The sequence below is a fragment of the Pangasianodon hypophthalmus genome, chromosome 1 (assembly GCF_027358585.1).
Source record: "Pangasianodon hypophthalmus isolate fPanHyp1 chromosome 1, fPanHyp1.pri, whole genome shotgun sequence".
NCBI lineage: Eukaryota > Metazoa > Chordata > Actinopteri > Siluriformes > Pangasiidae > Pangasianodon > Pangasianodon hypophthalmus.
Window position 1 is genome coordinate 664,603 of NC_069710.1, and position 12,404 is coordinate 677,006.

A 12,404-nucleotide genomic window follows, 5' to 3' on the forward strand; every position below is an offset into this window, starting at 1 on the left:
GGGTCATGTGAGGAAAATATAAACCTGCTGGACCTCTGAGACCGAGCAGTCTGAACATCCGAGAGTTAAATCAAGTGGAATGACACTTGGGTTTAAAACTGTTCGCTGTCGGGACTTGAAAGTCTCAAGTGTTGGTTTTTATTATTAAATTTGTTTAATATAAATTTGCTACTTCAGTTTTATGCAAAACGCATTCTGAGCACGGTGATATAAAGTCGTTATACTTTTGTACTCAACTCTATTATTTGTAATTACCAGGATTATAACATTACTTAGAACTGGTGATGTATTTCTGTTGTTGTTGTTGTTGTTGTTGTTGTTTTTGTCCAATCTTCCATTCCTACACTGAGATTCTTAGAAGTTCCCTCAGTATTTAAAAGTTCAGAAGAATTTATAACCACAAATCCTTTAACTCTGTGACTCTTTAAAAGTAGTGATTGATAAATCTTGAAATTCCCAACTCAATACAAAAATTTATTCAAAATTGTTTTAAAAAATCCTAAAAAACAGGAAAGTGGAAAAATAAACATCTGAGCAGTTGGGGCCTCAAAGTGGTCATAGTGTTTATGTACAAGGCATGTTTCCTGGTCATGTGATCCCAGGGCTGGAATAATGTGAGTGTATAAGAATGTACTACGGCTATTAGCTTCCTGGTTTGATTAACAGCTGCGTTAGTTTATGTGTCAGAATTAGCTGGAACAAAGTGATATTGGTAAGATCACTGTTTGTCAGGAAAAAGTGTTAATATAGTTCACTAATTGTAGTTACTAAACTTTCCACCTGTTGGAAAAGTTGTGTCATCAGAAAGTTGTGAGTCCTGGGACGCCAGATGTCAGGGACTTGGTTAGTAAGGGAGTCCTGGGAATCCATAAGCCGGAGAGTCCCTGGAATCTGTAAATCGGGGGACTCCCAGGGTTCTGTAAGTCTGGGGGCTCCCTAGGTTCTGTAGGTCGGGTGGCTACCTAGGTTCTGAAAGTCGGGGGGCTCCCAGGGTTCTGTAAGTCGGGGGGCTCCCAGGGTTCTGTAAGTCGGGGGGCTCCCTGGGTTCTGTAAGTCGGGGGGCTCCCAGGGTTCTGTAAGTCGGGGGGCTCCCAGGGTTCTGTAAGTCGGGGGGCTCCCAGGGTTCTGTAAGTCGGGGGCTCCCAGGGTTCTGTAAGTCGGGCGGCTCCCTGGGTTCTGTAAGTCGGGGGGCTCCCAGGGTTCTGTAAGTCGGGGGGCTCCCTGGGTTCTGTAAGTCGGGGGGCTCCCAGGGTTCTGTAAGTCGGGGGGCTCCCAGGGTTCTGTAAGTCGGGGGGCTCCCAGGGTTCTGTAAGTCGGGGGCTCCCAGGGTTCTGTAAGTCGGGCGGCTCCCTGGGTTCTGTAAGTCGGGGGGCATTCTTGGTTCTGTAAGTCGGGGAGTCCCTGGGTTCTGTAAGTCGTGGAGTTCCTGGGTTGAGGTCTGGGGCTCATGTGACTCTTTAAACTGGAGACTCCAGATGCTCTGTAAGCCGGGGACTACCACTACTCTGTAAGCTGGGGACTTCACAAGTAGGGGACTATTCAATTCAGGGACTCCAAGGGATCCCTGGAAGTCAGTAAATTGGGGATCCATGGGACTCTGTGACCCGGGACTCCGTAAGTCTGGAATATCCATAAATCCTGTCAGTGTCAGTATAGGCTAGTTTGTTTTTGGTAGCTTATACATTACCTGTAGTTAACAATTTTTCTTTGGAATAACAGACTAGATCCAACTAACACTGTTGAAGTGATATAATACAATGCAATACAGTGTAAATATGAGAGGATCAGTTAGTGATGGTTTAGAGACGGTACCTGGACTGCACGTGCTCACGTTAACTCGGATGGAAAAAGATTGGAACAATGTGTCTTGTTGAGCTCCTCCATTGTTGCTGTTGATATATTTTACCCTCGCAAAGGGGTCGACTTTCAGGGCCCCCTAAAATATTTATTGGCAATTACAAAGTGTCCGAGTCCTGCTTTCAAAAAGACCAGAGGGCTGATGTTGGATCAGATGTCTGATTGTCCTTTTTGCTATGTCCTAATTTGTGCTAATTTGCTGTGATGCAGGGATGATGATGATCCATGATCACTGAAAATGAGTTCTGAATATTACAGGAGTGTGATGTGGCTGAGGTCTGAGTTAGGACACGTTTAAACTTTAGTGATCGTCTTTATTATTTCTATATTTTACAATGAAAGTGTAGTAATAAGGTCATTTTAAATAACTTGCCTTGTAGCTAACGTTTTGTGTTTGGATTAAAAGTAATATTTCTTGAGTTGCATTTGACTAGTGCAGCTGAAGCAGTAATTTATCAGCTAGCATTAAGAGAGCTAGGTGTGACCCGTGGACCCTTGAGGACTCCTTCTCTCTCGTTCTGTAGTTATTTCTCTGTCTGGAGTTGAGCAGTTTGAAGTTGCACAAGTCTCACATTCCTGAAGGCTCTGACTCGAGCGGTGATCAGTCAGTCATCCTGTCAGCGCAGCTCTGAAGCAAAACATGAATCAAGCTGTTGTCTGAACGTGGTTTGCGTGTGGATGGTTTGTTTTTGAGCTTAATTCCCAAGTGACGCCTCGAGAGCTTAACGAAACTTCATCTCTTCGTGAAACTTTATTCCCTCGACAGAGTCATTGTGTAAAGTGCAAGCAACACGTCAAGCCTCGGTTGGTTCTTGCATGCGGACGTCTAATCTAAAAAGGAATGACCTCATGCTTTGGTATTTAGGATCTTCTCGTTATATCCACTTTACCCCTAATGTATGAAAACCTTCGGCCTTCCCTCTGAGCAATATTAATCTTTATAACCTTTGCCAAGAGTTTTTGACGTTATGCTCTAAGGCTGATGGTTGATATGAATAATTATTTAGATTTATATTGGATTAATTTTCAGCTTTAGATTAAGCATAGTACAATATATTAATATGAAGATATTAGTATATTAATATTAGTATGACGATTTAGCATGATGCAGAATTATAGTTATGTAGTTAAACGATGGATCTTACGACGTCATTAGGGACGTTACCTTTTTGTAAACAGGGTGAGAATCAGGAACAGTATTACCGCATAAGTTTAAATTGCTTGAGGCATTTTCTTCAGCAGTAGTTATGTGGAATCCTGAGGAAAGTTTAGAGGGTTCAGTGAACAGATAATGTTGGCTAGCGTGTAAATTTCTGATTAAGGCAAGAGTTAATAATACACACTGTTCTTACGAGAAATGTAAATGAAGTGAAAGTAAACAAGGTTCTTAAAACAAACCTTTGAATACTCTTAGAACGTACAGCTCGATTAGAGGAACAAGCTTCGTCTAAACCGATGGATCGTAACTGTAAATATGAAATAGTTTCATTTTGTAACATTTTTATATTAATGAAGTTAGAAAAGCTACAAACGCTAACCCTACCCTTTGCCCCGCCCCTAACTATAACCTTCATAACATTTCATTCAATGCGAATCTTGCAAACTTTTACGAATTTCCAAATGAGGCCGTGTTGACTCGGTGATTAGTAACAATAAACTATTCCTCCATTTTGGTTTTCTGAAAAACAAGACGCCACAGACACGCCCTCTTGAATTTGATTGGCTCGTGCCTTAATACACAAATTTGCACATCACTTAAACAAAATTGGTGTAAACTTTTATATTTATAATAATATAAGAATACTTTCTTGTATTCCTAATTCCAGTTTGAGTCTGTTAAACACACACATTTGATTTGACGGCTCCTTTTATAAACAGAATTTTACACGTGCTGCAGCGTTCCGTGGCGTTTAATGTCGCTGATACGGTGATGAGACGTCAGTAGTGATATGTGTCTGGACAGTTATTACAGTTTAGCACAGTGTATGTACAGTATCTGACCGCTCCGGTTGTGTATTTGTGTTTCCACAGAGCAGTTACCCCGTCTGGGACGACTTCATCAGTAAAGCGGGAAAACTGCAGTCTCAGCTGAGGTAAGAACGTCCTACGTCATCATCTCTCTCTCTCTAGTTTCCATCCACGTGTATTTCTGCGCATTTTCTCTTTGTTTGCGTAAAAACACTAAATTGTATTAGTTTTTAGAAACAATAACCAGGTAGTTGTGCACGTCTGGAAGCATCTCCACTCATTTCTTGGAAAAATATGGAAAAGTTTTGGAAAATTGTATGAATATCTTGTCCTCAAAACAATACAAACTCAAGAACCCAAAGTTTATGTCTGTTTTCTTTAGACATTCCTTCGGGTCCTGCACTAACACTTCCAGAATGGAAAGAGTCTAGAAATCTTAAATCAGTCTGGAATTTTATTTCCACAAGCACAAACCGAGGACTCAGGAATACAAACCGATCTTACAGCCACAAACCACAAAATAACGCGATAACGTGCCGAGGTTCCTGCTGATTTCCTGAACGTTTAACGGCAAGCTGGAATTTGATGCTAATTTTGGAAAATCCACATGAAGCAGTCAGAGATTCGGTTCTTTCAGTCTAATGCGTCTGCGTTTCACTGCGTTGTTTGTAATGTAATATTAGTGTAGGGGTAAAGCACTTTTCCAGGACGTGGCCTTAAAAACAAGAAGAGATTTAATTCAATTCATCGTGATTGCTTTCTGCCCTGATTGTTTTTTGAGGTACACAAAATCCCAAATCCGCCACGCTAACGTCGATCGTCTCGCACATCCACGTTAATAACGATCACGCAACCGTCACGCAATCCGCCGAGCGCCGAGTCGGCATTAAAGCGTGCGGCGGTGTTTAATCCGTCTACCAGTTCCCGGTTGCATTCCTGAAGTGTTTAGAGATCTGTATCCCTGCTCTGTTTTCTCCGAGCTCCCTGTCGTGTTGCATCATTCCTGTAGTTTGCACAGGGAGGAGAAATTCCACACGGACTCCTTCCAGATAAACGCCTCTGTTTGATCAGCATGAATCATGTGACGAAATAAAATTCACTAAATTCACATCACAGCCTCATACAGGACTAAGCTCATGCGTAGTAACTCTATAGAATGAGTTAGTGCATGTGCAGCTGCAGTATTTATTTAATTTATTAAATCACAGCCTGTACTTTTTATCTGTTTATAGTTACATTTAATGTTGTAACTATTGTAAAAAAAGTTAGCTTGTAGTTATTCCCTGTGATTGAACTGTTACTATAGAAACTATAATGAGCGTGTTAATATAAACCTGTGATTTGCAGCTGCACTACTATCAGAGCTGATTGTTATAGAAAACTAATCAACACCTTCTGACCAATCAGAATCCAGAATGATCCAGATGATGATGTAATTCCACTTTAATATGTAAACACATCACCAGTGCGTTTTAATGAAGCACTTCAAAGTGTGTGAAGTTTTTGGCGTGTAAGTGTACGGGAAAATAAATGACTTCCTGTGTTAGTTTTGTATTTAAACAAGGCTAAAGAAGAGAAACGTAAGACTTACGCTTCTTTGTGAGGATTTTTACTGTGTAAATATAAACTCTGCGTGTTGCAGTATACAGTGTACGGTTTTATCGCTGGTGTCGTCTGCTCTGTCGCTGAGCGGCTGTGAGGACGTGTAGCGTTCGAGCGCTCTGTAATTTGGCCGTCGTTTCCTCTCTCACAGCACCTCACCTCATCATTACAGCTCTTCTGGACATATCTGGGGTGAAATTAATATCCAGTCTGTTTTTTTTCTTCCCGTATGATCTGACCTGCTTTATAATTAAAAAAAAAAAAACTGAAATGCGATCCGGGCTAGGCTTTTGCTCTCTGATCTGCTTTCAGTGGGTTTTCCCTTCGTTTTTTTAAAAATTTATCAGAATCACGACTTCAATCCATCATGCACGTGATCGAAAAGCCACGATTCTGATAATCCGCTATCCAAAACACCAACATGTTCAACCTGACGCTTACGTTTACACCTCTATACTAACTTTCGTTTTCTGTTGTTTGAAACTTTTGTACGTACTTTCTTAGAAATCAGTTAAATAGTTAGATTTAGCTAGCTCGCTATTAAAAAAAAACAGCTTACTCCAACTGTAAACTGAGTGTACGTATTGAAGCGATAGCTGTCTGTATCGGTTTTCGATCCATGAGTTATATTATATTAAGTTACGTTACATTATGGTACGTTATCTTATGCTATGATACATTACGTTATGTTGTGGTATGTCACATTATGGTGCGTTACACTACGGTGTGTTATTTTATGGTATGGTACATTACGTTATGGACCGTAACTACGTTATTTTAGGCTATGATACATTACATTACGATATGGTATGTTACATTATGGTACATTACGTTGTGTTACATTCTGGTACGTTACGTTATGTTGTGATATGTTACATTATGGTACATTTTGGTATGTTACATTAAGTTACGTTACATTATGGTATGTTATGCTATGGTACATTATGTTATGTTGTGGTATGTGACGTTATGGTACGTTACACTATGGCGTGTTATTTTATGGTGTGGTACATTACGTTATGGTACGTAACTTTACGTTATGTTATGCTACGGTACATTGCGTTATGGTACGTAACTTTACGTTATGTTATGCTACGGTACATTACGTTATGGTACGTAACTTTACGTTATGTTATGCTACGGTACATTACGTTATGGTACGTAATTTTACGTTATGTTATGCTGTGGTACATTACGTTATAGTACGTAACTTTACATTATGTTATGCTACGGTACATTACGTTATAGTACGTAACTTTACGTTATGTTATGCTGTGGTACATTACGTTATGGTACGTAACTTTACGTTATGTTATGCTGTGGTACATTACGTTATGGTACGTAACTTTACGTTATGTTATGCTGTGGTACATTACGTTATGGTACGTAACTTTACGTTATGTTATGCTGTGGTACGTTATGTTGTGTTGTGGTATGTGACGTTATGGTACGTTACGCTATGGTGTGTTATATTATGGTGTGGTACATTACGTTATGGTACGTAACTTTACGTTATGTTATATTGTGGTACGTTATGTTATATTATGGTATGTTACATTCTGGAATGTTACTTTATGGTGCGTAACTTTACGTTATAGTATGGTACATTACGTTATGTTGTGGTACGTTATTTTATAGTACTTTTCCGTATGTTACATTATGGTACATTACGTTACTTTGATCTTAGAGCTCATTGTGTTTAAAAACTGTGTGAAGGTACATTTGATTAAAAAATAAAATTGTAGTAATATCTTAGACTGTGAATAAAAGTTACGTAAATATTGTTATATTTATTTTTATACCTGAACATTAACATGCAGATTACATGATGCTGTTTGTGTGTGTGTGTGTGTGTGTGTGTGTGTGATTGTAGAGAATCACACACCTAAGGTTAACTGGAAGTGTCATATGTTTGCTTATCTGTAAAAACTCGGCCTTGACAACCAGCTCACCAGTGGAACGTTTCGTTGAGAGCCAAAAAAGAAACAGAAATAGAAATCATCCCACATCGGTGTTGAGTGAAGGATAAAGAAACGTGGAGAACGAGCTGGACTTGGCCTCATGGTTTGTTTGTTTTGGCCCATGAGGAACTTTAAAGTTCTCTCTGTGTTCCGTGTGGATCTGCTGTTTTCTTTCTTCTCTGCAGTCCTCTTTTTGTTCTCCTGGAAGTTTTTTTCTTCTCCTCTTTCTCCATATCAGTCTGCAGAGACTTTATCAGGAGCTATTGTGCATCGTTAAAGGTTCTCCAGCAGCTGGCAGGAACTCGGTGTTCAGGGTTGAGGGTTGAGGGTTCAGGACGGCTATTAAACACACATTAAACCTGCAGTCTTAAAGATCTCCATCGAGTTCCTGAACCCCAGCCAGATGCCTGCACGTGTGTGTTGTAGATAAAGCTGTGAAATCAGAGACGAACTGAACTGGTGTGTGTGTGTGTGTGTGTGTATTTCAGGACGACGGTGATGGCCGTGGGCGCCTTCCTGGACGCCTTTCAGAAAGTAGCCGACTTGGCCACCGGGACACGAGGTAAACGACTGAACGGGAAGAAGAAACGACTTTAGGATCCGTGTTTTATTCTTCTTCTCGCATCTTCTCCTCCATCTTGTCAGTTATTTGTTTTATCATTTCATTAGAGTCTGCAATAGTTGTCCCATTTGTAGCAGAAGGGATGAGTGGGATTCTGTTAGCACTGAGGCGCTCTCTCTCTCTCGCTCTGTGTGTGTGTGTGTTTGCTGTGTGTGTGTGTATGTGTGTGTATGTGTGTATGTGTGTATGTGTGTGTGTGTGTGTGTGTGTGTGTGTGCGCGAGCTCTACACACTCCTATTAATAGCCACCTAGAAGTACACACACATCCATCAGCAGCCTCTGAAGCAGAAAGAAAACTAGCATTGAGGTGAACTTCAGGGCCTCAGTAGATCCTAGGTTCTGCAGGGAACCTGTTTTAACATCTGCTACACACACACACACACACACACACACACACACACACACACACACACACACACACACATGCACACAGACACACACACAAATGCGTTTAATGTAGAAGGAAGCCGCACTACACCCACACTGCCCTACTGCATTATTACTGTAAGTGCTTTTCACCACACAGAAACGCCCAGTTCCCTACGCCTGGAGGGGTCACACACACACGCACACACACACACACACACACGCGTGCACACACACACACACACACACACACACACTCATACACATACACATACACACACACACACACTGTTTAATTTTACATGGCGGAATCCCAAAGGTTTTTTGCATTAATGAAAAGAGGGAAAGAGGGTGAACGTCTACATTTATAGCTCTCAGTCCCATTTTAGTGCTTTATGATGTGGAGCAGCAATACACCCCCATCTCTCTCTCTCTCTCTCTCTCTCTCTCTCTCTCTCTCTCTGTCTCTCTCTCTCTCTGTCTCTCTCTCTGCCTCTTTCTCTGTCTCTCTCTGACTCTTTCTCTGTCTCTCTCTCTCTCTCTCTCTCTCTCTCTGTCTCTCTCTGTCTCTCTCTGTCTCTCTCTCTCTCTGTCTCTCTCTCTGCCTCTTTCTCTGTCTCTCTCTGACTCTTTCTCTGTCTCTCTCTCTCTCTCTCTCTCTCTCTCTCTGTCTCTCTCTCTGTCTCTCTCTCTCTCTGTCTCTCTGTCTCTCTCTCTCTCTCTCTGTTTCTCTCTGTCTCTCTCTCTCTCTCTCTCCTCTCTGTCTCTCTCTCTCTCTCTCTGTCTCTCTGTCTCTCTCTCTCTCTCTGTCTCTCTCTCTCTCTCTGTCTCTCTCTCTCTCTCTCTCTCTCTCTCTCTCTCTCTCTCTCTCTCTCTCTCTCTCACTTCCGGTGTGATTGTTGGGGGTGAGCGTGTGGACTGAGTGGTGTGAGTGCGTTTGGATTCTGTGAGTGAATCTTTTTTCTCTTTTCTTGGCTTTTCTCTTTGTTAGTTGTTTTTGTGTGTTTTTGGTTTACGGTGCAGTTGTTTTGGGCCGCGTGCTACCTGTTTTCTCGGGAGCATGCCGGCCCCGCGCTCGCAGTGTTTGAGTTCACTGACCCGGCGTCATGGAGTGAAAGTGGCGTCCGGGGTTAGTGTAGAGAAATGCTGCCTGGCAGTGGGTGATGTTGTTGGGCATGAAAACATATTGTCTGCCTCCAGGATGAATAACGCTACGGTTATATTTCTCAGCACTACTGAAAAGGCTAACGAACTAGTTGAGACAGGGATTGTTATTGATGATTTTTTTACCTTTGTGCTTCCACTTTCTGCACCATCAAAGAAAGTCACATTGTCCAATGTACCACCGTTTTTAAGTGATGAGGTATTAGCTAAAGCTTTGTCTCGTTACGGTAAACTGGTTTCTCCTATTAAAAAGATCCCCATCAGTAGCGAATCGCCTTTTCTGAAGCATGTTGTCTCGTTTAGGCGCTTTGTTTACATGATTATGAATGACGATGCTGAGTTAGATGTGTCCTTGCACTTTCGGGTTGATGAGTATGATTACATTATTTACGTAACAACTGATAAAATGAAATGTTTTAATTGTGGGCAATCTGGTCATTTAATCCGTGCTTGTCCCGCAAAAAACTCAAACGACCCGTCAGCTGATGGTGACGTTGCCGCTGTCGGAAGTGACGTGGTAGTTAACGCTGAACCCGATGAAGCAGGACCGTCAGACGAGGCCCCGGGTGTATCAGGGATAGGAGTAGTGAAGGATAAGAATGATGATGCTTTACCTGTGATCACACCAACTGATGCTAAAGAATTAGCAGCTGAAAACACAGTTTCTGGTGTAGAAGTGTCTAATGCTCAGGCGGAGATAGCCGTTACTGAGACAGATATCCTTTTAAACGATGCTTTCCACAATGACTTGCAATCTACTGTGAGTAATGTACATGATGACAGTCGAATGGAAACAGAGCAGGCAGATTTTAAAGTCCCATTAAAAAGAAAGAAGTCTGGTAAAGCTCCGATTGTTAGACATGCAAAGAAAGCAGATATAACCGAGCCAAGTGATCAGGATGAAACGGAAAGTGACAGTGAGTTTTCTGATTCGAGTGTTAGTCTTTCTCAGAGTGATTTTTCTGGACGTCATTATGAGGTAGATGACATTAAACTGTTCCTCAGAGCTACGAAGAATAAGAGAGGAGTGCGCATTAACGAATACTTTCCTGACATAAAGCAGTTTGTTGAGAAAACAAGGTGCTTCATGATGGAGGGCTCCTTTACAAATAAAGAGGTTTATCGATTGAAAAAGACATTGAGCAAACTTAACTCTGAGCTCAGTAATGAGGACAGTGAGAAAGCCTAATGCCAGGTATTGTAATAGAATGTTCCTGTGGGCAGGGATTTTTTTCTTTTCCTTAAGTATGTGTCATGTTAATGTTGCTACCCTGAATCTGAATGGTGCTAGAGATATGCACAAAAGAGCTTCATTATTTGAAGTAATTTATCAGAAAAAAATTGATGTCACTCTGTTACAGGAAACACACACTGATGTTAATAATGCTGCTGATTGGGCAGTAGAATGGAATGGGATTGCTGTTCTAAGTCACAATACTTCACTGAGTGGTGGAGTCGCTATTCTTTTTGCTAAGAGTTTCAGCCCACGCTCTTATCAGATTGAAGAGGTTATTAAAGGGAGACTTTTGAAAGTAAGAGCCTCTTTTGAAAATGTTGTATTTGTTTTTATTTGTGTATATACACCAACTTCAGCTGTTGAAAGAATGCTATTTCTAAATACTTTGTGCTCTGTTTTACAAAATGTTGGTGTTGATGAATATTTATTTTTGGGTGGTGATTTTAATTGCACAGAGTCCAACTTGGATAGAAATCACATTGAACCCCATTTACCTTCACGTCAACGTCTTGTTCAGCTAACAAAAACACATGAATTAATTGATATTTGGAGACAGCTTAATGGAGAACAAAGACAATACACTTGGACCCATGTTCGTGATAACACGATTTCATTGGCAAGACTGGATAGGTTTTATGTTTTTAAACATCATGGTAGTATTGTTCAGAGTTGTGTTATTATCCCATCATGTCTTTCAGATCATAGTATGGTGCAGTGTTGTATCTTTTTAAACTCTATTAAGCCAAAGAGTGCTTATTGGCATCTAAATACCACCTTATTGGATGATAAGTGTTTTAAAGAAAGTTTTAAAAATTTCTGGGATGTTTTTAAAACTACAAAGAATTCTTTTAGAACACTGCAGCAATGGTGGGATTTTGGGAAAGTTCAGATAAAACAGTTTTGTCAACAATACTCCCAGAATATCACTAGAGAGATAACCCTGACTTTGAACACCTTAGAGACTGATATTTTAAAATTGCAAGAATTGGCTCACTTGCCTGGGAATCAAAGTAATGTGGAGTCTCTTATAAAAAACAAGAAAACTCAGTTGTCTGATCTACTAGGGGTTAAAACACAGGGTGCTCTGGTCAGGTCACGTTTTTTAAGTGTAAATGAGATGGATGTACCCTCAAGGTTTTTTTTCAGTTTGGAAAGAAAAAATGGACAGAACAGGGTTATTCATGCTTTACGTTCTGAATCTGGGGTATTGCTGACTGACCCCAAAGACATTCGTAAGAGAGCAGTCACTTTTTACGAGTCTTTATATAAAAATGAACTGAGTCCAGATTATAGGCATGATAGTGATTTCTTTGACAACCTTCCTCAAGTGTCAGAGGAAGTTAATGCAAAGATTTCAGGTGCCTTGACCATGGGGGAACTCTGGAAGGCCCTCCAAGGTATGGAGCTGGGAAAAGCACCAGGGATGGATGGCCTGCCAGTCGACGTCTATAAGTCATTTTGGTCAGAGCTTGGAGAAGACTTGCTGGAGGTACTGAATGACAGTTTAGCCGGAGGGCTATTGCCGTTGAGCTGCCGCAGAGCAGTCTTGACTCTCCTACCCAAGAAGGGTGACCTGACGGACATCAAGTGCTGGCGGCCGGTCTCCCTCCTGTGCAGTGACTACAA

The 12,404-nt window shown here is 41.1% G+C and overlaps 1 protein-coding gene across 10 annotated transcripts in view; it reads left to right on the top strand.

The window, feature by feature from the left end:
- The window catches only part of LOC113526651 (protein MTSS 1-like), a 55,042-nt gene that overhangs the window by 771 nt on the left and 41,867 nt on the right, over positions 1-12,404 (top strand). For all 10 annotated transcript variants that reach the window (XM_053240953.1, XM_053240968.1, XM_053240983.1 and 7 more), the window contains exons 2-3: positions 3,889-3,950; positions 7,877-7,950. In XM_053240953.1, coding sequence (XP_053096928.1) covers positions 3,889-3,950; positions 7,877-7,950 — 136 coding nt within the window. The remainder of the gene's footprint in view (positions 1-3,888; positions 3,951-7,876; positions 7,951-12,404) is intronic.